At 44.3% G+C, this 26,540-nt stretch overlaps 1 protein-coding gene across 2 annotated transcripts; it reads right to left on the reverse strand.

Moving 5' to 3' along the window:
* Window positions 1–4,069: 4,069 nt before the first annotated feature.
* On the reverse strand, window positions 4,070–19,046 carry LOC136349206 (knirps-related protein-like). 2 transcript variants are annotated; one of them, XM_066300600.1, is made up of 4 exons: window positions 18,679–18,815; window positions 11,751–11,797; window positions 8,698–8,775; window positions 4,071–6,577 (listed from the first exon to the last, which is right to left on the reverse strand). In XM_066300600.1, the coding sequence occupies exons 2-4, from the start codon at window positions 11,763–11,765 to the stop codon at window positions 5,645–5,647; spliced, it is 1,026 nt and encodes a 341-aa protein (XP_066156697.1). In that variant the 5' UTR covers window positions 11,766–11,797; window positions 18,679–18,815; the 3' UTR covers window positions 4,071–5,644. The 2 variants fall into 2 exon arrangements, with proteins under 2 accessions (XP_066156696.1, XP_066156697.1); XM_066300599.1 differs by lacking the exon at window positions 11,751–11,797 and having other exon boundaries at window positions 4,070–6,577; window positions 18,679–19,046.
* Window positions 19,047–26,540: the final 7,494 nt, after the last annotated feature.

Genomic DNA, 26,540 nt, shown 5'->3' on the forward strand with positions numbered 1-26,540 from the left:
ACCTGGGGCACAATCTCGCAGGTGCGATACTCATCCCATGGAATTCCATTTATTTGCATTTGCCTAGTCATGTGGAGCGGGAATCAATTACGGCCGCGGCGTTATTTATAATTATTTCCTTCCCAGGCTCCGCGAGGATTAAAAATGATAAATCACTTGCGTATAATGTAAGAGAAAAGTCTTGACAAAATGGCGAGAGCGCCGAGAATCCGATATTGTAAACGGGCCCATAACGCAATAATTGCGCCATCATTTATGGGAATAAAGCCATAGTTGTCCGCGTTAATTAGCAGAAATATGACGCCTCTAAAATTTAACTGCGCTTTTTATTCGATTTTATTTCATGGGGATTTGCAGCACCTGCGAATTGTCTGGTTCAGATTCGACGAGGACCGAGAACGAAAATAAATACAAAAATTTGAAAAGGACCAACATAAAAACGATTATTAATACGGGCTAAGTATGGATGTGCCCACCTGACCCGATCTGCGCTTATCCACTTGTTTATTTCGAACCATTTGCCAGTGGTGTAGGACGAGTTTTGGCTTAAAAGTATCGGTTATCGTTACGTCAAATAAACAAAAAAACTGTTTTAAAATACTTCATTTAAGGGAGAAAACAACAAAGTAAATTGTTTAAAACTGAAGACTGTATTGCTGGTTGCATATCCATTTCGGCAGCGACGCAGCTTACTAAGGAGTCTGGAAACAAAACGTTGACGCTTCGGTTGTTAGTACTAATGGCGTCTTGCCTTTCTCTCGCAAAACATGCAAAATTTCGAGTTAAAATGTAATGATAACGTGGAAAAGTTTGTACGTAGTTGCAGGTTAATTTAATAGAAACGTAATGAGTGCTAGTGCGGGATTCTGGCCGATTACGAACAGGTAAGAATTGCACTTTTAAAATTCGATTTGTTTCGACAATGTCGGGAACATCGTGTCGTTTACGTTCGGGTCTCCGAAGTCGCACGACTACTGAACAGCACGCCCGGATAGTTAAATTGAATTTAAGCAAATTTATGGTTCAATATGGCATAACGTCAGGGGCGGGCATGTAACTGGGCAGTGTAGTGCTGAAATTACATTTGATTTTAAAGTTGGAATTATTTTAACATATTTAGAACTATTAAAAAAAAAAACGTTTCTATGCTTTAGTCTCGTTTTCAAAATTGCAAAGCTGAGGCCAATTGCAATCCACCTCGTTTATTAATGCAGCACCTCACCTAACAGAGGGTTTAAACAGCATCTTTGTTACACTTCATAGAACGCTCCGAGAATCGATGATCACCATCTCAACAAGAACTGAAACCGATTTTCCCATAGGATTTTTAGCGCGAAATTTGCACTAATTTGGCGATTTTCAGCCGTCATCACCATTATATCGCATATGATAATATAGCTTCTGCTTCACGGTAGTTCAATGAGGTTTTTGACCGGTTTCATAATTAAACTTTTCAGACATTTTTTGCCTAGAAAGGGCAGAAACGTCGAAGGGCGTTTGACGGCGATCAGCAATGAACTTTATGGAACACTTTAGCACTAAATAACTGCAAGTTTTGGCAAGATTTTCGGCCGTCTGCTTCATTGAATTTCTTCGACATTTTGATCTCCAATTGAGCACCATCATTATATACATTTTATGGAAAACACTTTTTCTTATTAAGTATTAACTGCGCATACTAATTCACCGAAATCACCATTAAATTTATTAGGGTACTTAGCTCAAAAAAGGCACCAACTTAACGAGAATTTTAACCATCATCAGTATTAAATTTAATGGAAAATTTAAGCCCTAAATTAGCATCAGCTTATCATGGATTTTAACTATCATCATCAGAACCTCCCCTTTTTAATTTAAACCACAAACTTGTCTCGCTCCAATCTTTTAGTTCCATTGCTCCATCTTGAGTGTGCCACCATCCGACTGCATGCGGTGAATCACCGAATACGTCATTAAATTTCTTCGGGTACTTAGTTCAAAATAAAAACCAACTTAACTGGAATTATATCTTTCACCATTAAATTTCGCGAAAAGCATAAGCTCTAAATGAGCACCGACTCAGCCAGGTTTTAAACCAGATTTCACCATTGAATTTCTTGTAATGCCTGCTTTGGCTGAAACGCATATTCCTCAACATTTACCAATTTCACCATGCAGTTCCGTGTGCAATATTAGCTCATTAAATCCCTTTGCGCCATGGCTACAAGTTAGTACGGACTCCGTCGAGAGAATTCAAGTTCGTGGAACACCTGATCACAGGAGACTTTCGACAGTGATTACAACACACGGATGAGCCTAAATTGCCGCCAGAAACACCACACTGGGCCTGAACGAGCCTACTCCAAGTGCTGCAGCATCTGTCACGGTCCTCCTCCTTTGGTACGTACGGGTACGAGTCGCCCCTGTATCCACCACCAACAAATTACGAAAACTGGAAATATTATTTTAAATGAAATGCTCGGGCAGGAGAGCATATTGCTCGGAATTCTTAAACGGCCTGACAGAAAGATGGGCGCATTAGCATACGAATTGTCCCATTAGTACGGTAAAAATCCGATGTGATTTGTTGGGTGAGTTATGGCGTTCCATCGGAAAAGGTCGCGCCGGACTGGTTAATACTGGGCCTTTATGGGCCCCGCGATATGCGACCATCGCCGCCGGTGGGTTTGAAAAATAGATCTCTCTGGGTGGATTTTAGGAGTGTGTTAAACACCACTAATGGGGCCCCGATATTGTGCGTAGGAGCGCCTGAATAAATACCGCTATCAGATGTCGATTAATTCTGGGCCAAATTATGGGATTTCTTAAGTGAGAAACGATCTGAAACATGCATTATTAATATCCCGATGATGTTAGGTTTTTGGTAAGTTTGGGGAATTTTTCCATCGCTCCCTTTATTTCGACAAAAACCAGGGACGCGCGGCGCCTTCGTTCCAAAGCAGTCGCGCGGAAAAAAAGTTTTTTTCCACCATTTACCATTCCCAAAAGTCATTCCCCACTCCTCCTTCGTTCCTTAGGGCCATCGCCCGAATCTGACAACGTCAAACGCAAACCGAAGAAAGCAAGAAAACTCTCGATTTCACCTGAGAACACGCAAGATGATAATCAATAGACGTAAATCACCGGACTGATGTCCTAATATCGATGATACATCGATCTTGGACACGTTATTTACGGGGCACGGAAGCCACTACATTCGGTGGGTTAATTAGGATCCACAGCGAAACTGAATTAAACCAAAGCGAAGCCGGTTTGAACTGAAAATTCGTTCGTAGGTGTCATATTATGCCACCTGAGCTTTCATTGCTCGCGAGACAAAGTTTCTCGTTGAGGCAAGTTTGGCGAAATCGGTTAAAAAACTTTTCCACCTGACGATGAAGTCAGTGGCGAACGTCGAACTTACCATTCGCCCGCTGACTACAATGGCGAAACTAGGGAGTTACCCTGGAAACGTTACCTCTATACCGAGCTTAATTTTCCACGACCTTCTATGGTGAAAAAGTGGTGGTCTTGACGTTAATTTAGTGGCGAAACGTGTTAATACACGTGGCGAATTCGTATTCTCTTTAAAGGACCATCGCTTCCTTGGTGAATTTTGACATTTCGCCCATGGGGCCAGGAGGTACCCGTTTTGAGCTTCTTTCTGGACCGAATTCTATGGTGAAATTGGTTGTACCTTGTCAAATACAGCGATAAACTGGGTCAATCCAAAGAGCCTGCGTTCATTATCACGTTAAATTTCAAAGTAGTTTAATTATGGTGCTGACTATTTGGGCCTCAGTTTACTCAGAGTTCGATCGATCAATCACTCGGATGGACCCGTATACACATTCAAAACTAATAATTCACAGGCATTTCACTTGTGGTGTTGAGCAATCCTTTGGCTACATTTCCCTTGGGGCGACATTTTCAGGGAGCCCAATGATGATGAAATTAATAACTCCGTCGAGATCGTTTTTGTTTGATTATGATAATGTGCACTTGGGTTATTCGTAGTTCGCCAAGCCGCTGGTCATCCACGGCAGCGCGATTAGGGCGCGTCTGAAGGCGCATCCGCCATTTCGACGAGGAAAAATAAAATTCCCATTTTTTTTTTATTATTTAAACACAAAATCATAAAATGACATATAGTTACTATTATATAAAAAAAAAGTCGTGCAAAAGTTGAACTGGCCCTGGTCCCCGGGAATCATCTGCATGCATTCACAACAAATCACTATAAACTCTGACAAACGCACTCTTGACGACCATAATGCCACGAAGGTACCCAAAATATCAGATGCTAACTACCCTGGTATTGCACTCTATTACGAATCTTATGATAAACTAAATGTAAGAAAGGACTTATTATTAGTTAATAAATAGGCCCTAAGTACTTAAAGGTACTTATGTACAGAGTGGGTTTAACAGAGTGCTTAAATTTACATATGAACTGCTTGAAAACGTGTATAAAATGTCATGAGATATGCGTAGATGCAATACTGGCCGACCAATTTACAACAATAGGACTAATATCACTAATTTACGCTAACTTACATTACACTACAGGAGAGGACAGACCGAAGAAGGAACGTTTACTTTCACTATTGACAGGAGAAACTAACACAGAAGAAAATAGATCGGAAAGCAGCAAGTCACTAGGTACAGAAGAGATTCAGGCAGTGAAACACATGGAGATAAAATAGGACGACGCGCATGTACTAATTCATGTAGCTTACAGACGATTACACAGCACAAGGCAGAATAGCAGCGACTCGCTAATTATTGAAATTTATCCATGAACGATAAAACAGAAGAATTTAACTGATGCTAGGGTAATAAAGCATCGAGATAGAATGGACGGCACATGCGTATCAATTCATGTAGTTCGAGACTTATAACATAGCATAAGATAGGATGAAAGCGAGTCACTAATAACCATAGGAATGCAATAATGAAGCACACGAAGGCGTAGAATAGCATAATACATATAAACTAACACAAAATAAGACGGATTATTAGCGAGTCACTAATTATAGAAGAGACTCATCAACGTAACATAGTCATAGAATAACAGATACGACATATTGATATCTTACAGACTATTGTAAAGTAGATAAAAGCAAGTAGGTAACTAACTGTAGCAGACGCCCAGGTAAAAAAGCAGAGTGATAGAATAGAAGAAAGACATTTATTAGAGAGGTTTGGCAGCGAAGTGTACATCTAAACGATCACTTCTGTGTTAATTCCGGTTGGTGATGGGATGGTTATCTCAGAACACGGCGCTGTCTTTATCTTTATAACGGAATTGATCATTTGGCCCGAAGGCCCAAAAAACCCACCGAGCTGATGGAATGAAGCCCCGATCAGTCACTCCTATGATTTACACAGAATAAGATGGAGCAATCAAGTAACAATAATTCACGTGATAATGATACTTACTGAACAGACTTAACAGGCTAACACAGATTAAGATATAGAATTGAAAAATAAACTAAACACATAGAAGAAAACAAGTTACTTTGTCTCATTATAATAGAAATTTGGCACTGATTCAGTGAATATAGACTGTGAACGGTCACTGGTGTCTTAGCACCTAACCAGCGGTGACGAGGTCGTCACATCAGAGAATAGTTGCGCGTGTAAAGCAGTAAAAATCACTAAGTCAAGCCTGTTTAGAGATCTTGGGCCTCATCACAGTCATAGCTCCCAAAGAATCACAGGAGTCATCTCCGTCGCTCCCGCGACCTCTCGAAGTCCCTTCGGAGGTGGAAGGAGAAGACCCCCTATCACTGCAAGTCTTCATGCTTAGATCCATGGGAACGTCCTGCTCGGGACTCAAACTGGGTGTGGGCATTGGGGTCTTGACATCAAGCTCCTCGTCCTCCTCATCCTCGTCTTCTTCCACGATCATTTGGGTAGGAGGCGTGACGCGCTGGCTCTGAAGCACCGCATCCAAATACTCCCGGCGCCCAGTGCCTGCAGTGGCTGGACCCATAGGAACCGGGAGGGTGTGTGCGAACGTGCTGGGTTGCATCAGTCCCGGATAGAAGGGCGGGTAGGCAGCGGCGAACAGCATGGACGGAGGTGGCAAGAAACTGGGCGGAAACATGCCAGTCGCGACGGGTATGCGTCGAGCATCGTTGAACTCCATGGAGTCGGAATTGTGAGATTCGGGACTGCTCATTGCCGGGGAAGCTGAGTGCCTGAATGGTTCGTCGAATCCCATGAACATCATTTCCTCTCGGGTGCGCGGCATACCCATGAGGGGAGGGGCAAAATTGTTCATCATCCTTAAGGGATGATTAGACTGTCCTCCCATAGGCGTAGGCACTCGATCCTGCCCTTTCGATTCCCTAGGAGGGCTTCCATTCTCTTGCATGTGCTTTTGCTGTTGGCTCTGTAAGAGGCAGTGAATTTTGAACCAATTGGAGCGCCTCCCATAGCGCGAACCACTCTTGGACATGCCTACACTGAGGCACTTTTTCAACCGACAAGCCTTGCACGAGGTGCGGTTCTTCTTGTTGATGACGCATTTCCCGCCGTTCTTGCAATCATTTATTGTGGAGATGTTGTTGTAAGACCGCCCGAAGAACGACTGAAACAAAGACGATAAAAGTTAGGGCAACATCCGATAGGTGGCGTTAAATGCAATATCTTTGGTCCGACAGGAAATAAACCCATTCTGGGTCCTCGGAAACAACAGTCAGGTATACATGCAAGTTGTCCTGATAGGTACGTGGCGCATTCTTCTGACTGTTTCTGATAATCCGAAATCGGTTGACCCTTTCATGGAGAACATCTATTATGTGCGGTTTTCACAAAAAATAAAAAAAAACTTAAGATAATGTACGATAGATGGCGCTAGCCGTCCCTTGAAGGTGGCGCCATCGCTTCGATTACATTACGTGTGATTTCATGTTTCTCATATTTGGTAGTTTTTATGGGTGATAAGAAAACGAGTGTCGAAACGTTGCAGAATTTGAACTTGGGCGCGCTCTAGTAAGCGCCGCTGACCTTTGAAAAAATTGTTGTGAATTTTTGCCTTTAAAATCGTTGATCTAGTTCAAGATAATCTATTCCGTAAATGACCGTTGCAGTTTTGGTCGATTGGGCGTGAAATTGGGCAGCAAAATGTGCAAGTTTTGAGAGGTTTAGGTGGCTGGAATTACTGCTGACCTTGATAAAATTTCTTTATTTGCTTACGAGATACTTGCATAACATCTCATAAAACCCCGAAATGGTCTGAAAGTGAATTTCTGTGCTTTGCGAGGCGCCCGAAAAGATATTTTTACGCTCTATCTAATTGGCAGCTAATAAAGCGGTTTCGGATTATTTGAAATCTGGTCAACCACCAATTATCATAAACGATGCGAATCAGATCACTGCGGTTTGCGAGTGCTCTAAAAAACGTTAAGGTTAAGTTCCTTGGCCATGTCCGGCGTGAAATCGCAACGCAGATACAAAACGGTCGCGTTTTGCGGACGAATAGTCGCCACATAGAAATCTAGATTAGATCGGAACCAGGTTAAGGGCGCCAAATCCCTCTAAAAGAGAATAATGGCAACATCCGGATTTGCGTAATCGGATTCGTCAGTTACACGCTCTAGTTGCTCCGAGGTAGCTCGGAGCGCCACGGGCACGCATTCTCCAACCTGTAGTGAAGATACATTCCCGATCGGCAAGCGGTTTGGTGCGTTCGGAAATAGGCCTCCATCAAGACTGGTAGCGTCCCATTACGTCACGTCATTTTCAATTTCCGACCTGCCGGAGCGTGAAAACCCGGTCGGATGGTTGCACGGCTGGTTGGGCGGGCAGTACCATCATCGTTGACAAATTTTCTTCGATGACCCCAACGTGTCTATTATTGCAACTGTCCCGGTGCATGCACGCCCGATAACCCGGTTAATTTGACGCAACCGAAGAACAACGACAATCCATTAGCACGGGCGATTACCGAATTCGGTTGTGCAACGAGCGCGCAAGACAAGAATGACAATCATAAGGGCAAAATATACCCGACCTTCGCAGCTCGGATGAGCCCAAGTGGTTAACCAGTTCACCGGGTCGGATGTGTGACGTAATCCTTTTACTGCAACGCACTTAGCGCTCTCTCGCGGTCCACTGCCCAACTGTATAATCGTTGACTAATCGCCTGCAATTATATTCAAATGGGGAGGTTACCGATATTATGCAAATGCGAGACACACGACCCGAAACAATGCCTGTGCGGCGGCCCACACACCACAGACCTAATTATTTGCTTATCGGATTAAACGAACGTAATACCGGAACGCATCTAGGACAATTGTTGTCCTCTTACTGTTTACTATAGGGAGTCCTGGAACGGGTAGCGACAACATTGCCGCGGGGCACTATTCGAGCGCACTTGTGACGGTTGCAGAGCTCTTATGTTTCAATCAATTAATTAAAGTATGGGTCTTGTGAGGGAACGCAACTGAAACAATCTCGTGTCGTTTAATTTATGAAGTTCCGTGGCTTTGCCGATCGATTTTCTTATCCGCAATAATACCAGAGCGAAATAGAGGTGGAAAAAGGTCTCCCGAGTTGCGGACCCTCGCGCTGCGGGCGCGCGCCACCGGGAGAGGAAACCTCTATGACAATTGTTACGCTCCTGTGGCGTACCACACGTAATTGATTCACACGTGTACTTTCACAAAAAGTCATTTTTATTAAGTGCTGTTAAGAGTCGCGTACCTTGCATCCCTCGCAGGTAAAGGCGCCAAAGTGGAATCCGGCGGCAGGCTCCGAACAAACTTTGCATGTCTGGTTCATCTGAAACAAAACGAGCCATTGAGAAGAAGGTGAATTAGACAAACAACGGTTTTAATTAATATTCATACATCCAATTAAATTTATATCGTTTTCGGGCGATATTTTAGGTGAGAACTGTCGTTGATTGCGGTTGTTATGCCAACAGTCCATCGGGACGACCATAAAATATCTACTGGCGTGATTTAAAATTCCAGCGGGAATAAAAAATTAGATATTCCATTGTGGCTCGTCCAACACGCGAATTTATGTGATAATCAAGAACTTCAACTGTGGCAAGTCCATTAATGAATCGATAGAGGAAAGAGCAATTTCATGCAAAACTAGTCTAGTGCAAAGTTAAAACTCGTGTTAAGGAAGTCGGTTGCGGTTATCTCGTCCTAGATTCGGCAACAGCGCGAACAAGAGGCTGACCATTGTGACGTTTGGGCCAAAGCCGGTACGGGTCAACAAATTGTTTGTTGCTCAAGTCGATTTTTTTCCTGCGTTAAAGTGTGTCAAACAATAAAAACCGAATATCTATTAGCACAAAAGGATGGAACTGAACGACCGTAATTACGTTTTACGAAATTATGTCATGTGCATGTGTGTATAGTGCAATAGCTGGCCCGATAAAGATACGACATTAGTGCCGATGTTTGGCAACCTGTACAGTGGTACGAACTCGCCGATGGTAATTTGAATTCGATTATTGCCACATCGCCGTGTGAAATCGACCGAAAAGCTCTTCTTCTTCGTTTCCTCGCTCGGACATAATTAGATTAAATGCCGATCGCATTAATTCGGAAATTCGGATACCATATGGGCGACGAAGACCAGCGACGAGATTTATGGCAGGCACCAACTTAATTGCCCTTTATCATATCAGACCATTAACTCTCGTATTTAATCGATGCGGAAATGTGTAAGAGAGTTTGATAATCTAGTTCATCACGAAATCAGGTTCCAGATATTTGAATGAGTATAAGATATTTGAAAAATTCCGAGGAATATTAATCGGTCATTAGGAGCGTATCAACAGCTGCGCTACGGGAATAAAAGTATTCTGAGATTTGGAAAATCGATTGCATAAACCGGTCTAGATTTGATTTTATCAGGATGTTTTGGTATATATATGTGAGTTCGAAATAGCTCGTGATGGCCAACAAATGCCCACTCAGCAACGCTCAGCGTCCGGCTCCGCTTTACGACGTTCTCGTGGAAACTTCAAGTTCGACTTCGGTAGCATTCGATCCTTGTTCGTATTCCCGCCCTGCAGTTTTTCGCTCCTGAAAACGCCAAGTTCGAACGGAAACATTCTAAACACGAAGCTAAGCATCGATTCTGATTTTCACCTCGGCGCTCTCTAACCAGTTCCAGAATGACAAGTTTTGACGGGGAATTCCCGGGTTCGAGCCCTAAAATTCCGAAGTTCGACTTTGAAACTTTTAAACGCGCACCGGAGCATTAATGCGACGGAGATCAGAGACGTCCTTTTTGGAAGTGCACGAAAGGACACTTCAAGAACGACTAAACGCGGCAAGAAATGTCCAGTTTAAAGCTATGGGCCACGACTTTTTTCATGAAAATATCAAGTAACGACCTGAGCACCGATCCGCACGTTCAGGGAATCTTTAACTTTACCGTTCTTCAGTTATTTGCATGTCCAAGTCGGTCTCGGGAAAGGTGCATTCGGGATCAGAATGGAGCTTTGAAGTTTCACGTGGCAACTTCAGGTATCGACTCGAGAATTCAGTGGCTTCGAGAATGAATTTTCAACGGCCGCAAACGAAAAAATAATTGAAAATAAGAAACCTATTTCGAGCATTTGTTCCTCGGTAGAATTTGGGGACGCCCCTGCATTTTACCTAGAGCTGTCGAAACAACACAAGAATGACAGAGGACACTTCGATCCCGTCAGCGGTGCCGTGATTCGCCTCGTTGCCAAATTTTGAATTTTTTACGAGCTTTTTCGACACTGCTCTGCATCATAAGCGCAAAAATAGCGAGCAGCACGATTGTTTCTGTCAGCAGTGGGTCACACCACGTGACGGTCTGATAATTCTTGGGTGTCGCAACGGAGCGCCGTTTCGGTGGTTCCGGTGGTTGGTACTTTTGATTTCGTGGCCACGTTAGCATGTCAATGGTACTTTGCACAATAAACGAGCAAAACAGGAAACGCTCGATGGCGGTTTGCACACAAGCGCCTCTTTTCGGCCGGTGGTATACACGTGCCCGTGCGACGGTACCGATAAATCTCTCGAGATGTAATTAGCGGCCGTGTAAGGCCAAAGTTAATTATTGTCGTCACAAGTGCGCCACTGCCTCATCTTCTGAGAACGAGGACCACTTTAAATGATCTCGCACATAAAATTGTGGCTCCAATTAAAAATAAAATTATAAGAGACCATAAATTTCAGCTGGGGCTAGGTAATTTCTAATCTGGAGGCCCCATTAAGTCGGGAAAAATTCTGAATTTCTTCGTTCGGAGAGCAGCTGAACGTGCACAGATGACTTGCAACAACGTGGCGAAAAACGAGAGTACAAAACGGGCGTGAACCCCACTGATTTTGATGAATCGCTTTTTAATGAGTACAAATAAAACGGTTGATCACGCATTAGTCGTGTAGAGCGAAATCTGAAGGCTGAGGATTTCTGGGTGATTAATAATAGCCGATGTGGCTGCAGAGAAATTTTCCTTAAAACCGAATGTAATGGCAGCGGCGCGCCGTGATGGTGCACATTTTCATCCCCCAATAAAATCGCAGTGCCGGGTTAGAGTTCGGTTTCTGCGAACGACGGTGTCATTTTGCGACGACCGCAACTTTAAGGAAATTAGGTGAGAAGCGGCAAAGCAGCGTTAGTGTCCTACCATTGGTGCATTTTTGTAATTAGGTGAATTTTCCTATTTCTACCACCGTCGCCAAATTGAGGAACGTTCATCGTGATGAGGTGTTTGAGGATTAAGCCCTTCCCTTTGTAAAAAAAATGATACGTACATAGTTCATATCCATTTTTGGTGACTCAGATTTGGACTTGTAGTTGGCTGAAATAAACAAAAATAAAAATGAGAGAGAAACACAAATCGTGGCCGTTTCAGAGAGGAAGAGAGAGATGGAGAGAGTGTCAAGAGGCTGAAAGCAGCGTTGCCATCGCTGTAATAATAACGATAATTCTTGTTCAGTTAACGATCTAGTATTTATATTCCAGTCGCACGTCGCTAAGAGTGCAAATAAACGAAATTACATCACCGAAAACGTTTTGTTACACATTCAAGTCGTTCCTAAATAGAAGCACGTCCAGAGTGTTCTATAACGATCGGTCTTGTTATTGGCATATCGATGCCTTATCAGATTTTGAAGGTTCGACTTTGTTTTATTATTATTGTGTGGACGTGCCGAATAAGTCTTCTTGTGGAACGAATGATAATCGCGGTTTCGACGCAACTTGCCAGATAAATCTGCTGTTCTTTTCATGTGCGAGATAAGACATCATTGTTTCCCTCTTGCGTCTAAACACCGGGTCGAGGCTCAATCATACCGGCCACTAACGCGTAATAAACCCTATCAGGACGGCGATCAGCCTTCGAAAGGTGCTGACCGGACCACTATTTAGTACAAGGCCCATCAATCGGGAAACACCCGATATTTTCATCTCTTTGAAGGGGCCGACGAGGCATTTTTTAATCGAACCAGGCAAAAACGGTCGTTTTTACAACAGTTTTATGACTTGTGAACTACTAAAACGATTAGGTAAAGATTTGCTTAGAATGGCGATGGCGCGGCACCATTTGTGAAACACATTTGTTCTGGGATCTCGGATCCGAACAGACGCCCTTCTCAATTGCCAATAAATGAGGAATTGTACGGCAACACACTCGACAAGGGCAAAAACGCTTAGGTCGCGGAGGGCTTGAGAGTTTTTGCCCTTCAAATGGGTGATTTCACCCCATCTCAAGTGACCCTGGCACGTTTACCGCCGTTTCCGACACTCCGTGGAGACTCGAAGACAATAGGATCCTCCGATTTAAATTAAACCGTCAGTTTGGTCCGCCACCGGATAAGTAAAACGCACCGATGGATTGGCGGGTTTTCTGATTTTCCGCAACAGACTATTATTTCCGCTTACACTTTAGCGCACGTCATTATTGATTGACATTTCGATTTGGCACGTCAGTTGAGTGTCGATAAGGGCGACGAATGACGTTTGAACCTGCCGCTCCGCGTCGTACTCGGCGACGCAGCACGCTCGGCCGAATTCGGGATAAACGCAGGATATTTTGTTTCCGCAGCGACGTAGCAGCGCGCATTTTATTCTCCCGCAGCTTCGAGCCTTCCTGTCAAGTCACGTGGGTTTTTTGGGTGGGAGCTGGTCGAAAGTGCTGTATATTTTTTTAATTAATGCTTTGCAATAGGACGCACCGAAAATTAGCGGCAACATTGTAGAGTGAAATTCAGTGATTTTCTTTTTTTTTCAGTATGACGTAAGTTGATGTCAAGCAATACGAGGGAAGGGGGCTGCCCTAAAACCGGGAGTGCGTTGCTAAATTGGTAAGTTCTTCTTTCAATTGAATGGTAATTATTGTAGTCGAGCCCGAGCAGCGTTCGTTTCCCTCCGGGTACCTTCAAACGTCAGGTAAAAAGAAATGACAATGCAGTCAGTTTAGTCGGAAAACTGGCTGGGGGAAAGTCAGATGCGTTGGAAAGATGCGCTGTTTCACTTTTTGCTGTCGCTTCGCGAAGGATCGGGAGCGCTCGGCTCGAGCCTGACGCCATTTTCTCTGCCGATTTCCACAGACTTTTGAGTTTGGGCGGTAAAGGGGCCCCCGCCGTTTTTCTTGATTAAAATCGTCACAGCAAATATGTTCGCTGCTAAGGCTGCGGTTGTAGCGGTTAAATTAGCCGACGAATACCACATAATGATCCAGTTCCTCAAACAACTACGATAAATTGTGTGTTTTTTGACCATTAATTTGCTATTCGAAATAGTTTTGCTATCAGAAAATGCACCTAGTTAACGACCTTTACTTAGTTATTACTTTTCGTAAGTTACTTAAAATTTTACAAACTCGAGAGCGTAATTGAGTAAAGCGTTCGCATCAGGACAAGTAAACGAAGAATCCCATGCCTTATTTGAAGGTTCCAAAATACCTGGCGAATATCTCGGAACGACGCCAGAAACGTTCTTTTACGTTCTAAAAGGAGTTTGTAGCAATGGAATCTTAGAAAAGGGATGTCATCGAAAGGGCTAGTTTCCTCCCATGTCTTTTGTGATACGTCCCGGCTGTGACGCCGTTGGTATCCCTCAAACGTCCATCTCCTTAGGCAGGCTTCGTGAGTTTCTCGCTGTCCGTTTCGCTTCGACATTTCTGACGAACGAATTTGAACGACCGTCCGTTCGTGCGTATCACGCAGAACTACTCGCGCGTAATGTAACCGTAAGTATCGTACGCACGTTCGATTACCCGCGCTCGTTCGGACACATTCGTCAGAACGATGGTCCGTCAGAAAACGTATCCGCCATAACCGCGGCCTAATGCAGAAGAGAAATCAGAATGATTTCCCTGCATTCTGTAATTTTTAGGCGCCGTCGATGCGTGCTTTAGCTGCAGCCCCATGCTGGGCGATTCCGTCAATTTTCCTTCGGTTTCGAGTGCTTAAATTGCCCCGGGTCGTTCAACAACAATCGGTTCTCCGGTGGTGGATAAAGATTACACGTGAATGAGATGTAACATGTAAATTTCTCGAAATGTGTCTCGCGTTATGGATTTTCTGCGAAAGCGCTCTTCTCTTGGAAATCATGTAAACCGCAATGAGATCAGCATTTAGGCGCAGCCCCCGTTTTGCATAATTCCTTCGCGGATGACCCTATTGTTCTTCAATTATTTATATTACGATTTTGGGCTCGGAATCTGCGCTCTCGGTGCATTTGTCGCGCCGTTTTCACTTCTTCAAATTGGAAATGTCAACACGGCTGTTTGATCTACAAGAAAGCTGAAAGTCGAGATGTTTCGGTCTTAATTTACTTTAATGTTTGGCCAGGTAATGCGGTGCTAAACAAAGTCAACGCTGGTGTTATAGGTCAAATTATCGACAACTTTCTAAGTGCGCATATGCGCGATAATTACGGATTTCTTTATCAGCGGTGTCGCAACTCATTTCGGGAGGCTTCTTCATCTTACTTTAATAATATCGCTTTCGTCATTGTGGACCGAAGAGAGTGTACCCCGAAGATTAATCGATGCGCTTGTAAAACATTCGGAATTACAAGGAGCAACCGCTTAAACAAATAAGACGGCCTCAGTTAATTGGTATGTATAGAATCCTTGATTTCATTGGACTGCGTGATGTCACCGCTCCTCGCGCAGATTTACATATTATATGAGCTTCAGCTTTTTACAGGTGCCATTAATTAAAATTATTACTGCACCAAGAACAGTGCGCTCGTTCTTCCTTGTTTTCGTTTCGCGGCTCCCCGCAGCCCCATTTTGCAACTAGTGCCGAAATCAGCGCCTTACACGCGCCGCGAGCGCGTCAGCGACTTTTGAGTCCGACATCTTCACATCGACCGCGCTAACTACGTGCGTAACAGGCAAAACTAAGTTTGAAGGAATCTGAGGGAAATATTGGGGTTTCCTTCGGATCCGCGCCACGTCTCAATCACTTTCATCCTCTTCTGTCCATCAAAGTTGCCTCGCCAGTTTTCCGAAATTTCCAATCAATCAGTGCCTGGGAACGAGCCAGGCAGGAGAGCGGGAACAGGAACTGAAGCGAGGAACTAGTCGATTTTCGAAAAGAATTGACAAAGCCCTGGGGGTTGGCCTTCGCCAACGACTTCCACGCAGCCGTCAGGCTCAAAATCTTCTCTTAAGCCTCGAAACCGGAGAAATTCATTCGGGAACAACCAGGGGGCGTTAAACGGAAATTTTGTCCAAGCCAGTAAAATGCCGAAAAACGAACTTTTTTAAGTCAGAAAAAGTGAGTTGGCAGATCAATTCGGCTTTAAAAAACGCGTCAGTGAGTGCTCTCGCTCGTTTGTCGAATTCGTGATGCTTCCCAAACATGACGGACCTCGCGGCCACACCAAACGAAACAAACACACGGTAGAAAGTAAAAACGTTCAAATTTCCAATGCTTACACATATGCATAAGTTCGATTGGGAGCCATCTATCGTCGCGTAAGTGGGCAACACATTTCCATACTATGCTGATCATTCGTTGATAACCTTGATACGAAGAAGTGGGGATGAATGACATTTGCCGTAATCGTCCCAGCACGTTTTTGGCGAATTTCGAACATTTTCGGTAATTACCCGGACTCGAGGAACGTTTCTGTACCAATCCTACATTGAAGGGACAGGACTCGCGAAAGCACTGGCAACATTGGCCGGAGCATGCACGCGCGGTGCTGTGCATCTGTCTCTTTCTTACCCGAAGCCGAACGTGCAGTGTCCGAACTGCTCAATACAGCTGCGTGCTTTTTTCGGCGTGCCCAATTTTCAGCATGCGCAGAACTGCGACAGTACGATTGACGTTAATGTAGACGTTCTCGTGCTTCCTTTCGCAGTCTAAAGTCGCAGGTATTTTTATTGGTTTCGAGTAGTGATTTGTTTAAATATGTGGATCGGGTGCTTCCGTTTTCTTATAGATTTCTTGAAAAATTGCTTGTAGCGACATCTCTTAGCAGAGGTGAGTTTTGGCGCACCCATTGCGCCCTCATTAAAATGTGTAAGCCGTGTTTACGTGAGGCGACGTTGCCTCTCTTGCAAGTTTTCGACACCTTCGAATGTCAGCGAGCGCCCTCATTGTTGCCAGTGGTCAAAACACGTCAAAATTTGGGCTTGCTGCTCCCTTCCGAAAAGCTGACAGAATCGATGACATAAGTGATGAAAGTGGCTTGCTACCGTCTATTTTACGACTGCTGCTACCTCCCATTCTACACGCACTTTAAGGTGATTAATTCGGCACAAAGGGGATTCGGGCACTTGAGGGATTATATTTTCAGAACCGTTAAGAAAATTGACATATTATTTCAGAGAAGAACGGTTGACTGCACCTAAGGGCCCGCCTAAAGTGCCAGAGATTATAACCTGATTTAGTGCAGTAAACAAATTACCGAAAGAGGATTTTGTCGAGGCACTATTTCATTAAGACGTTTATCATCCCATTGACATTGTGGGGCCGCGTTGTTGTGACGGCATGTCGCACCCTCATTTCGTCATTGCACCAAAGAAAAATAATTGTTTTGTTAGCACACTTTTGGCCTCACATTCACGAACCGTTTGGGACCCGGACTGTGTAAATTACCTCTGGATTGTGCCTCAAACCACTGCGAAATTGTATAGGTCACATGTAATGGGTTAAGAATGAGCTCCTCGTCCATTGTTAAGGAACAAATGAGTGGTTTCATTATAGGAAGCAATGGGTCACTACCATTAAGGTGGGTTACCGCTGTTAAAATTGCGAATAAATCGAGTTCTTTTTCATTTGAGCCAATATCAGGAGGATGTTTGAGAGTCGAATTATGAACGTGCCGATAATTTTGTCAGGAACACAATTGCCACTGACACCAAGCAGAAAACAAGGAGAAAGTTTCGTTTATATTCAAATTTTGGCTTCTCAGCCATTAATAGCCCCTAACTAAAATGTGGCAACACAGCATTATGCATTTTTCTTATGTCATAGTTGTTAATGCCAGAGTACCGATGTTTGATTACTCAATAATGAACTATTAGCATACAGGGGGTTAAGTCGCATTTAGGGTCGATTTCGAGTTGAACTGATCAATGCGTAGTTTCCGTTTCAGCGTTAGTCCGGATTTGGATGTTGCTGGCCCCACCGGAGGTTGTAGAAAGCACATTTAATTGAATGTGAAAACGTGGAAAACGTACGGTCCGTCCCGTTTCCGTCAGCTGAAGCAGCGACCGTTGCGCAGCCTCTATTTCAGAGCATTTTGATCAGAAAATCTGACAGCCCAGCACTTTGATTTGTCCCGAGAATAACTGTTAAACACGTGCTATATACAGGGCGGTGCTTAAACATGTGGCGAAAATTTAAGGAGACATTCCTCGAGTCACAATAGGAACGAAAAACTTACAGCTAAGTTTTTCAATTGATCGTTAATCTAGGTTAAAAAGTTATCGAGAGTAGAACTGTTGCGACAGCTAAGAAGCTGACCGCTATCGCTACCTCAGTGGTTCTAGTTAGCGACTTAACCGCTTTTAACGACATGACTCCCTTTTAGAGTTGAGGACGTTGGAACTAATGGTCGAACTTAATCCTTCCCTTAGGGTCGGTTTTTCAATCGCGTGTTATCAGGAAACTATTACCTTCGGGCGACAAAGAAAGTTTAATTAGCAGTATCTATTTTAGCCTTGTCTGCCAATCTGTTCGTCTCTGTTCGTGGAATAGCAATTAGGTATGAAAATTTGACAACAGGGTGTTATTCATTTGTTTCTGCAACGAACGTCAAACACGTGCCATATATGACAACAATTCAACTTACTTAAGGGCGAGTTTTTAGCAGTTCGTTTTCGTTAAAAAATAACTAGCTAATTCGGACTGGCTTCCTAGTGTCCAGTTGATGGACGAACTATCTCAGAGATTGCTTTTGTCGTAACTCAAAGAACGATCGGATTTCATTTATCAGAACAGCTAACAAGCGGTTAGAAATCCGCTCGGAATGTTAAATTTTCACGCGTGGAAAGTCATATCAATTCCATGTGTTTGGGGGTTGACAATTGAGAAGATTCAAGTTTCGTTGCCCCTTTCAAAGAAGAGAAAAAAAGTCAGGAAAGAGATGAAAAAAAGACTAAAGCCATGTTGCCACTTATTCGATATTTACTGTAAATCCCCAACCTGAATTACGTTCCCAAATGGGCTCGCTCTTTTTTAGTTGAACATTCCCCTTTATAAAAGTACCACTCACCGTAGACCTTGCTCTGTTCGAGTTAAATGCCCGAACTATTGCCCTTTGTCTAGCTATCGCCCTTTGCCTAATTGCTGCCCTTTGCCTAACTGTTGTCCTTTGCCTAACTGATACTCTGTGGCAGACTGCTCTCCTTGACATCTGGATCTCCTTGACTTATCGCAAACCACCAGTCACTGATATTGATCACTCACAAAATAAACTGAATTCCACCCCCCAACTCGCGATCACAGACCGACCGTTGTAGCACCCGCTGTACCACCACAAACCTACTGGTACTACCGTCGCAGCGATACGTGCTACTAACGCAGTTGAACAGAAAATGAATCAGGTGTGGGATTTCGTGAGAGACGTTCACGAAGAGTGGCCGGTACCGCACCGGGTGAGGCGGGGGGAGGTCGCTCATCGAAGGGTGGGGGTGAACGAAGGCGGGGCCAAGTCGTTCCGAGGGTTACAGTTGGGATGCTGCGGGCACGTTGATGCAATTTTGTTTATTGGTTATTGATGATGGGCTGTCAAAGCGTCGAATTTTTTTTTTGGTAGGGTTTCAATGATGTGGGGGGGAAACGAGAAGAGCGAGAGGGGGGGGAGAGGGTGGCTAGAGATAAGAATTAAATTGTGTCTTCTCATAGATGCAAAAATGGGTTTCTTTAACAAAAAAAAGTGCCGAGAAAATATTTTTCGGAAGTAATAACCAATGAAAAGAGCCGACGGTACTCCACTGGTGCCACACAAAGGTCGCCATGCCGAAGCCCATAATGGAGATTTGTGCATCTCAAAAAGTCGAAAAATTGTTCGAGATCTTCAGGTTTTGAAGATAAGTCTCCATAAATCGTACGAGCGATAAAGCGTGAAAACGGTGTTGAAAAGATGAAAGAGTAATTCCGGATTTGGCAATAGGGCATTAGGTACCACTACGAATTTCGTCACTTCACAAGCCATTGCACCAAATACTCCAAGAGCACTAAATCCGTATTCGGAATGGAAAGTATTTTTCTGGAAAGTAGCATTATTTCCTGGAAAAGACGTCAAAGTGACGCTACTCCCATCTAAATAGCTCATACATAACGGCCATTTTTTATAATCGTTGACGTAATGTGAATTCACTATAGAGTAAGTTTCGTCGTACATGGTGAAGGAAGAAAATTTATGCGAATTTCAATAAGAATTTGAGTTTCGAAAGGTCTTTGGAAGTGCCATGTGGACATAACCACAGGGCGCGAACACAAGCAAGAAGCGTTGACAAAACGGTTTTGTCTTTTTCTAAGTAAAATTACCTTTTCCCCTGAAGTGAATTTTCATTAGGCAACATTGATTCAGTTCGAGCCCAATCCGAACACTGAAAATCCAACCTCGATCCATAAGGGGCCCCGTTCCAACGTTGTGCTTTATTCCATTAACCCGTTAAGATGAATGCTCATCAAAGCATCAGGACCTATACAAGATCAATTTCAAAATCGCTATACAAGTACGAATGGCCCTGTCATTGTGGCACAATAAAGTTTTCCATCCCAGATAAGCGAGTTAAAAAATACGAACTGACGCACAATGTTTACATTGTTGGACGATTTTTCAGGCGCGCGATGGTACCGTGGTACCGCGTGCTCCTTATATGGGTTGCGTGCGACGTGGATTCGCTCGTGCCGATACGGCTCTCTTCATGATGGTGATGTATGAGTCTTGACGTGCATAATATGATAAAACATGGAATAGTCAAAAAAAGAACAGAGAAGCTGACAATTTGATAACAGCTTGGGGGTGTGCCAGTGCAACGACTTATTGCAATACACCGAATGCATTATAAATCTTTGGAAGACTACAATGATAATTGCAGTCGAAGCCAGAAGCGGCTGAACGCTTATAATTAGTAACAGTACAAGACTACGGGAATAGTATTAAATTTGTCATTTTTCTAGAAATCAGGTTGATCTAAGTCTGGCAAGCCCGGAAGCTGATGGCCAATCATGGAAATGTGTCCAAGTCAGATATATCAGTATAATGGAAAGTTGTGAAATATGTTGTCTGTTCGTTGAAAAATCACTAATTTTTAAGTCAAGTGGGTCTAAGTCTGCTCAACTTGGAGGCCAAAGAGAAAGAAATATTTTTTTAATATTTTAAATTTGAACAACTGAGGAGTGGGGATTGGGGAAAGTGTACGAAAAAAGTTTTAAAATTCGTTGTGTGAAAAATAAAGCAGATGTAAGTATGGTCAGCTTGGAGGCCAAACAGTAAAAATACGCACTTTTTGCCGGTTAAGGAGCAGAAACATATCTAAAATGCAGCAAACAAACCAAAAGCTGCGATTTTCAGAAAATTTCAGTCAATTAATCGATGGAAACTACGTAGATTTATGGAGTCGAGGGTCGGGAATTTGCGTAAAATGCAAAAAAGGAAAAAACACACGATGTGAACTGGACTGGACATTATCTCCAATTAATTGCTTCCGCCTTCTTGCCTCATGCGACACAGCTCGACTTGACCTAAACTGTGCCGAATATGTCGCAAAATTAGAGAAAAAAATCAAACCGTTTAATGCCTACTTCCATGTCGGATTAACTTGCGTCTTAATTGCCCGAGATTTCGCCATAACCATGTCCGGTCTTGATCCTAATTTCAGCGAGCACGCGACTGCATAATCTGTTTATCTAGCTCAATGTCGGCGGCGATTTAAATGTGGGAACCGAATTAAAAAGTGAAAACAATACACTTTGTGTGTGTGTGTGGATACGCCGGGTGCCACTGCCATTGTTCGGTGGAACAGTGGCGGTGTAGCCGGGGTTGCGACGGCTCCGAACGGGAAGGACTCACGCGTCCGAACAGGGGAGGTGATCGAAATCAATTTCTCCTTCGTCCGTGGCAAATTTTCGTTTTCGATCTTCGTGGATCGTCTGGATCGAGTTGCTCGCGAAGCGACGAAATGGGGCGTTGCTGCAGACACGAGCCGCCGCTGGCGGTAATGGGCATTTAGTCTCGATTTCGTTGTAATTGAATCATTTCCAAAGGAGTTCACGGGTACGCGATTTCCCAAAGGTGACCCTTGCCTAATTGTTTTGAATTCGTATTGTTTTTGTTCTTATTAGTGCATAGAAGAACGTTGAAAATTGGGAAATGCGAACTGCGGCAAAAACTGCTAAATGTCTTATCCAACGTTGGTAATTGCGCACATTTAAATATGCTTGCATGAGAGGTGATGAAATACGTGTCGAACATTGTGTGCGCCAAACTACCTGGACCACCTCGGTACCACCGGATGTCCGATCGTGATCGACCCTGCGGCAATCGCGCCCCGGATGGCCCGCGCGTCTTCCGCGCGACCCCGGAGCGGTTCGGTGCCGCACTGGAGTCCCGATGGTAAATAAAAAGCGCCAAATAATATTCATGGACGGTACGTCTAAGTACTAATTACTTTTCCCGTCGTAAGTACCCGATTTCGAACGGCTGACGGTTTTTGCGACATTGCAATCGCCGCGCCGGCTCCGAACGACTTTCCGCGGCTCTAAAAATGCATGAGGCAATTTAAAAATTTAATTTTTACTCCGACAGAATTCTGACCCAATTGTTCGTGCTTAAGAGATCGCGAACAGGCGCTAATTTGTTTTCATTTTCAGGCCTAGGGAAGCATGAATCCTGCCGCGGGTGATGCCTCACGCCGACACGTAACATCAACGCAAAAAGTAAACAATAGTACGGGGTTTTTGTTTGTTTTTTGAATTGAATGAAACACAGGATTTTTGCGTTCGGTCATGTTCCATCGGACGCTCAGTAGACGTCCGTAAAACAATGTTCGCGCGGCCGCACCAAAAAGGATTAATCCCAAACTCGTCGGTGGAAGTCTCTTTTTCCGACGGGCCCGGACCCTTCCGATTCGGACGGGAAGTCCCGGCCCGGATAGGGAGGCTCGGACGTCGCGGGGAATCCCGGCCGGCCTGGAGCGACCGGGACCTCCCGGCCAACTCCGCCAGCTCTTGCTGCAGCTGCAGCGTTTCGGACGGCTTCGCTGCAGCAGGTATACTCATACAATCGCTACAGTTCGGCCAAGCTGAACGAACTTGACTTGCCCCATTTGAACGAGCCAGTTCGCATGCAATGAAAAAGCTCTTGGAGTGGCCCGGAAGCTCAGCTTCGTACCTGCTCGCATCTCCCCCATTCCTTCTCGGACTTCACACTTAGACGGACGTCCTTACCACGATCCATTTTAGTGGTACCACAATATATACCCAATTATGCGTTTACAAGTTGCCCGGTAGGAAATTAGGAATTTATTCCGATTTGCTTTTCCTTTCGGTCAGTTTGAGCCATTGTGCTTTGAATGGCCGCGCCATATAAATTCCAATTTTTACAGGCAGTGCAAAAGCTACTTCCTGGAATCTCATTCAGCTTAGTAATAAATCTTTGGCCAAAATGAAAGCTCGGAGGGAGAAGCTTTTGGTGATTTCCCCGCTCGTGGTGCTCTCGATGCAGGTTTCTCAGGCATATCCGCGAATACTCTTAATTAAGTTGCGCTGCATTGCGTTCAACCTTTCTGACTATTGTCCTCCCAAGAATTAACGGGTATTAGTAACGCACATGAAATCGTCGAACGTTGTTTAGCAATTCAGAGCCGCGGGCGGCAATTATTAACAATATGTCCGAGGCTATAAAATCGAGACGAGAGGAGAACCAATAGAAATTTCGCTTTGCATAATCGAAGATGCTCCACTCCCAGATCAGGTGCACGACTCGGCTGGATTGACGAGAGAACCCTCTCGTCCGAGTGAGCGGACAATGTCCGAGCCTTTCATCTCGCCGCCGAATGATTCTTTTCATTAACACTTCGGCCCGGTGAAGAAGAAAGAACGCGAGCACTACCTGTGTGTTTGGTAAATAGCGGCTTGTTCATAGTCGTAAAGTCCCAACAGAGCTCTGGGGAGGCAAACACGCATCTGCGGACACTGAATTTGCCCATTCAGGGCCGGACTTACGTATTAGGCCTGCACGAGTGGCCCTAAGTACTCCGAGTATTTACAGAAGCGTGTCGCTTTCCAAAAGGGCCGACGATCTAATAGCTTTTGTGCCGGCTAAGTAAACATTTCAATGGGATCAATTTCGTGAGAGCCGAGTGCCGCAGCTTCCATTTAGTCCCCCGTATAATCCTCGCATTTGTAGGCACCAATTTCGGAGATCGGTTCGGATTTCTCTAAAAATTTCAATTTACATTCAAAGAGTTATACTTCGATGTCACGATATTGTGCCGTAAATGACGTGTCGACGAAACGCCCATGGAACGGGGAGAATTGGGCGAGATGGGTACGAGCCCTAAATAGGCGAATTATTATCTGGTAAAAGTTGCAGAGGGCACGATCTTTGTACGCATCGGCGGCTAAATCAAAGAACCGTAATTGTACGAGACAGCCCAGAACGTTCTGACAAGCTCATCTAACGGAGTTCGAATCTTACCATATTGTCAGCAAATACGCTTATAGAAAATACGTAAGTCATGGGTGAGAACTAATATGGTTCCGCATTGGCATGCGTATAGTACCATCGCTGAACTAATGTGCATGGTGTCATTCTTGGTCTTAAGTAACAGATTTTCGTTACTTCAGGTGGGTTCAAGTTAATTATGAGAGAAGGCAGAGAAAACGACAAGTTTCGAGGTGCTGTTAATCAAGTGATAAGGATGTTTCTATACACGGTATCTCAGAAACAATGGCACAATGAGTATCGGGAGAGTAAAAAAACGAAGCTGCTCAGGTGAAGCTGCCCCATGCCCAAGTAGCTCGTTTTCATTCTACAGGTTAGTTCAGGTCGGTCGAACTTCGGACGACATTGAGTGGAGATCCGCAGTTGTACTTCGTGAGGAAGGCCTCTTTCTAGTTTTGGTTAGCGCCTCTCCCCCCGTTTTGGAGGGCGTTCGTCTAGTCTTAAGACAACGTTTTTGGTTTATGCAAAGAGGCGCCCCACCACCATACCGCATCCCAGCGAGTTCTTAAACACGAGTTTTCCACATCGACGAATTGGTCAAGGTAGCGCACATTTGTGGTTTACACGAAGTCCCGATTTAAGTCCATTAGACTTCTGTTTACGTGCCAGATGATTGATGCAAAATTGCTTTGTAAATAGGATTTGAGACCCTTTTAGTGACGGCACGTTGTAAAATCGGCATTAAAGGGAAAAATACGGGCAATATTTAAGACGAGGTCTATTGAATTAGTGAATCTTCGGCTCGAAACACCCCTACTGCCAGGCAATTTCGCATTTACAAAGGGTAAATTACGGATCCTTTTAAGTAGCCGTTGCAAATTAACTGAATAGAAGGAGTAAATAGCTTTCCCGGAAATAGGAGGACGGGGTGGAGAATGGTTTATAACTTGTCCGCCCCCTTGGTCTGCCCTTTCAATAGTTTTAGTGAGACATTTTCGAAAGAGAAACGTCAATTGAAACCGGGTCCCATGCTTGGAACTTGGCAGTTCGCCGCAGGGAAAAATCCCAAATAAGCAATTCCCAATCCGAAAATAAACCATTAGAATCGCAAGAGCCTTAACGTCCGCCATAACGGCCTATAACCCCGTGATGCACGGTTATGGGCCCATTACTAATACCATAGTGCACACATAAAGACGCGTTTACACGAACGTATTGGCCATTGCCCATCAGCTTCACAAAGACATATCTGTTTAACGTATGCAAGAACGGCCATTGTTGGCGAATTACGATTTTTAGCATAGAGGTAATGGCGGTCGGTAAATCCGCAGATCAGCCCCCGATTTACTAACTTTGAGCCGCATTTTCGTCGTATCTCGTAGAGCTCGTCGAGATGATTAATTTGAGGATTTTGTCGAAGACACGATCAGAGTTCGTGAAATGCAAACATCAGGTACCCGCTCCATTTTTGTTAATTCAATGTGGATTTGTCCGCTTCTCGGGCGGTTACAGAGCCAGCGGGCACTTTCCGTTTTTACAGGAGACGAGTTGGTAAATATGTCAATTACGTCACTGCGAATTTGACAGAGACGCGCGATTGGTCTCGCGGTTCAAGCGAGCCGCGTTACCATAACGACGAGTGGCAAAAGTGCTCTTTCTCAATCACCACTCAATACCGAACAATGCGGTTGTTCATCAATAATTTTTGACAATAATTAATTTTCATAAATTGGCAATTTTTTTGTTATCGTCAAGTGTTCCTCCTCGGTCGCGGTCGTTTCCGACCCCGTTCCGACTTAATTGGCCCTTCTCGACACCCCCGCAAGATCCTTATTAGCCACCAGCAAAATCGATCGTCCAATGAGATCCGAACGTGGCTCGCGCAGCCGCAGAGCGCGGGACAATTTTCGGCGCTTCACCATTTTCCCGGGGATTCGGCAAAAAGTGGACTCTTGTGCACGGGAAATAAACAAGATATGGCGGCCGTCAAGGTAATTTATTTAAAGCCGATTGGATTGTTACAGGCTTTTATTTCTTCATTTAAATTCCACGGGGCCGTTAATGACTTTAGGTTTTGTCCGATAGAAAACACGCCATTATTTATACGGGGCGTTAGAAGAGATGCGTTTGGAAATGAATGGAAAAAAAAAAATTCGAACGTGGACGCATAAGCGGAATGTTCCATCAGTTCACACGAGACGGAATGAAGAAGTCCGGCCTAACGAACCCACTCATTAAAGGCCTCATTGTTTTACCGGCCGACCAGTACTCAACCCGCAGTACTATTTGCGGTACGCAATAAAATATATCAGTTCACAGTTTAGTGTACACTTTGCGGCCGTTTGATGTTCGCCGCCTGCGTTATTCATCCTATTAGCGGTTCGGTTCTTCAGAAGGACCAGCTTATGTCTCTATGAAGACCGTACCGTTTCTCTTTGGGCGTTTTTAAACCCAGAACC

Source organism: Euwallacea fornicatus, chromosome 37 (assembly GCF_040115645.1).
Source record: "Euwallacea fornicatus isolate EFF26 chromosome 37, ASM4011564v1, whole genome shotgun sequence".
In the NCBI taxonomy this organism is placed as follows: Eukaryota; Metazoa; Arthropoda; class Insecta; order Coleoptera; family Curculionidae; genus Euwallacea; species Euwallacea fornicatus.

Coding starts and splice junctions, on each gene's coding strand:
- LOC136349206 (XM_066300599.1), bottom strand. CDS start 18,819: ATGTCAAGGAGAGCAGTCTGCCACAGAGTATCAGTTAGGCAAAGGACA. Junction 8,776..18,678: donor CGAACAGAGCAAGGTCTACG/GTGAGTGGTACT, acceptor GTTTTGTTTCAG/ATGAACCAGACATGCAAAGT. Junction 6,578..8,697: donor TTACCTGCGAGGGATGCAAG/GTACGCGACTCT, acceptor TCTTTGTTTCAG/TCGTTCTTCGGGCGGTCTTA.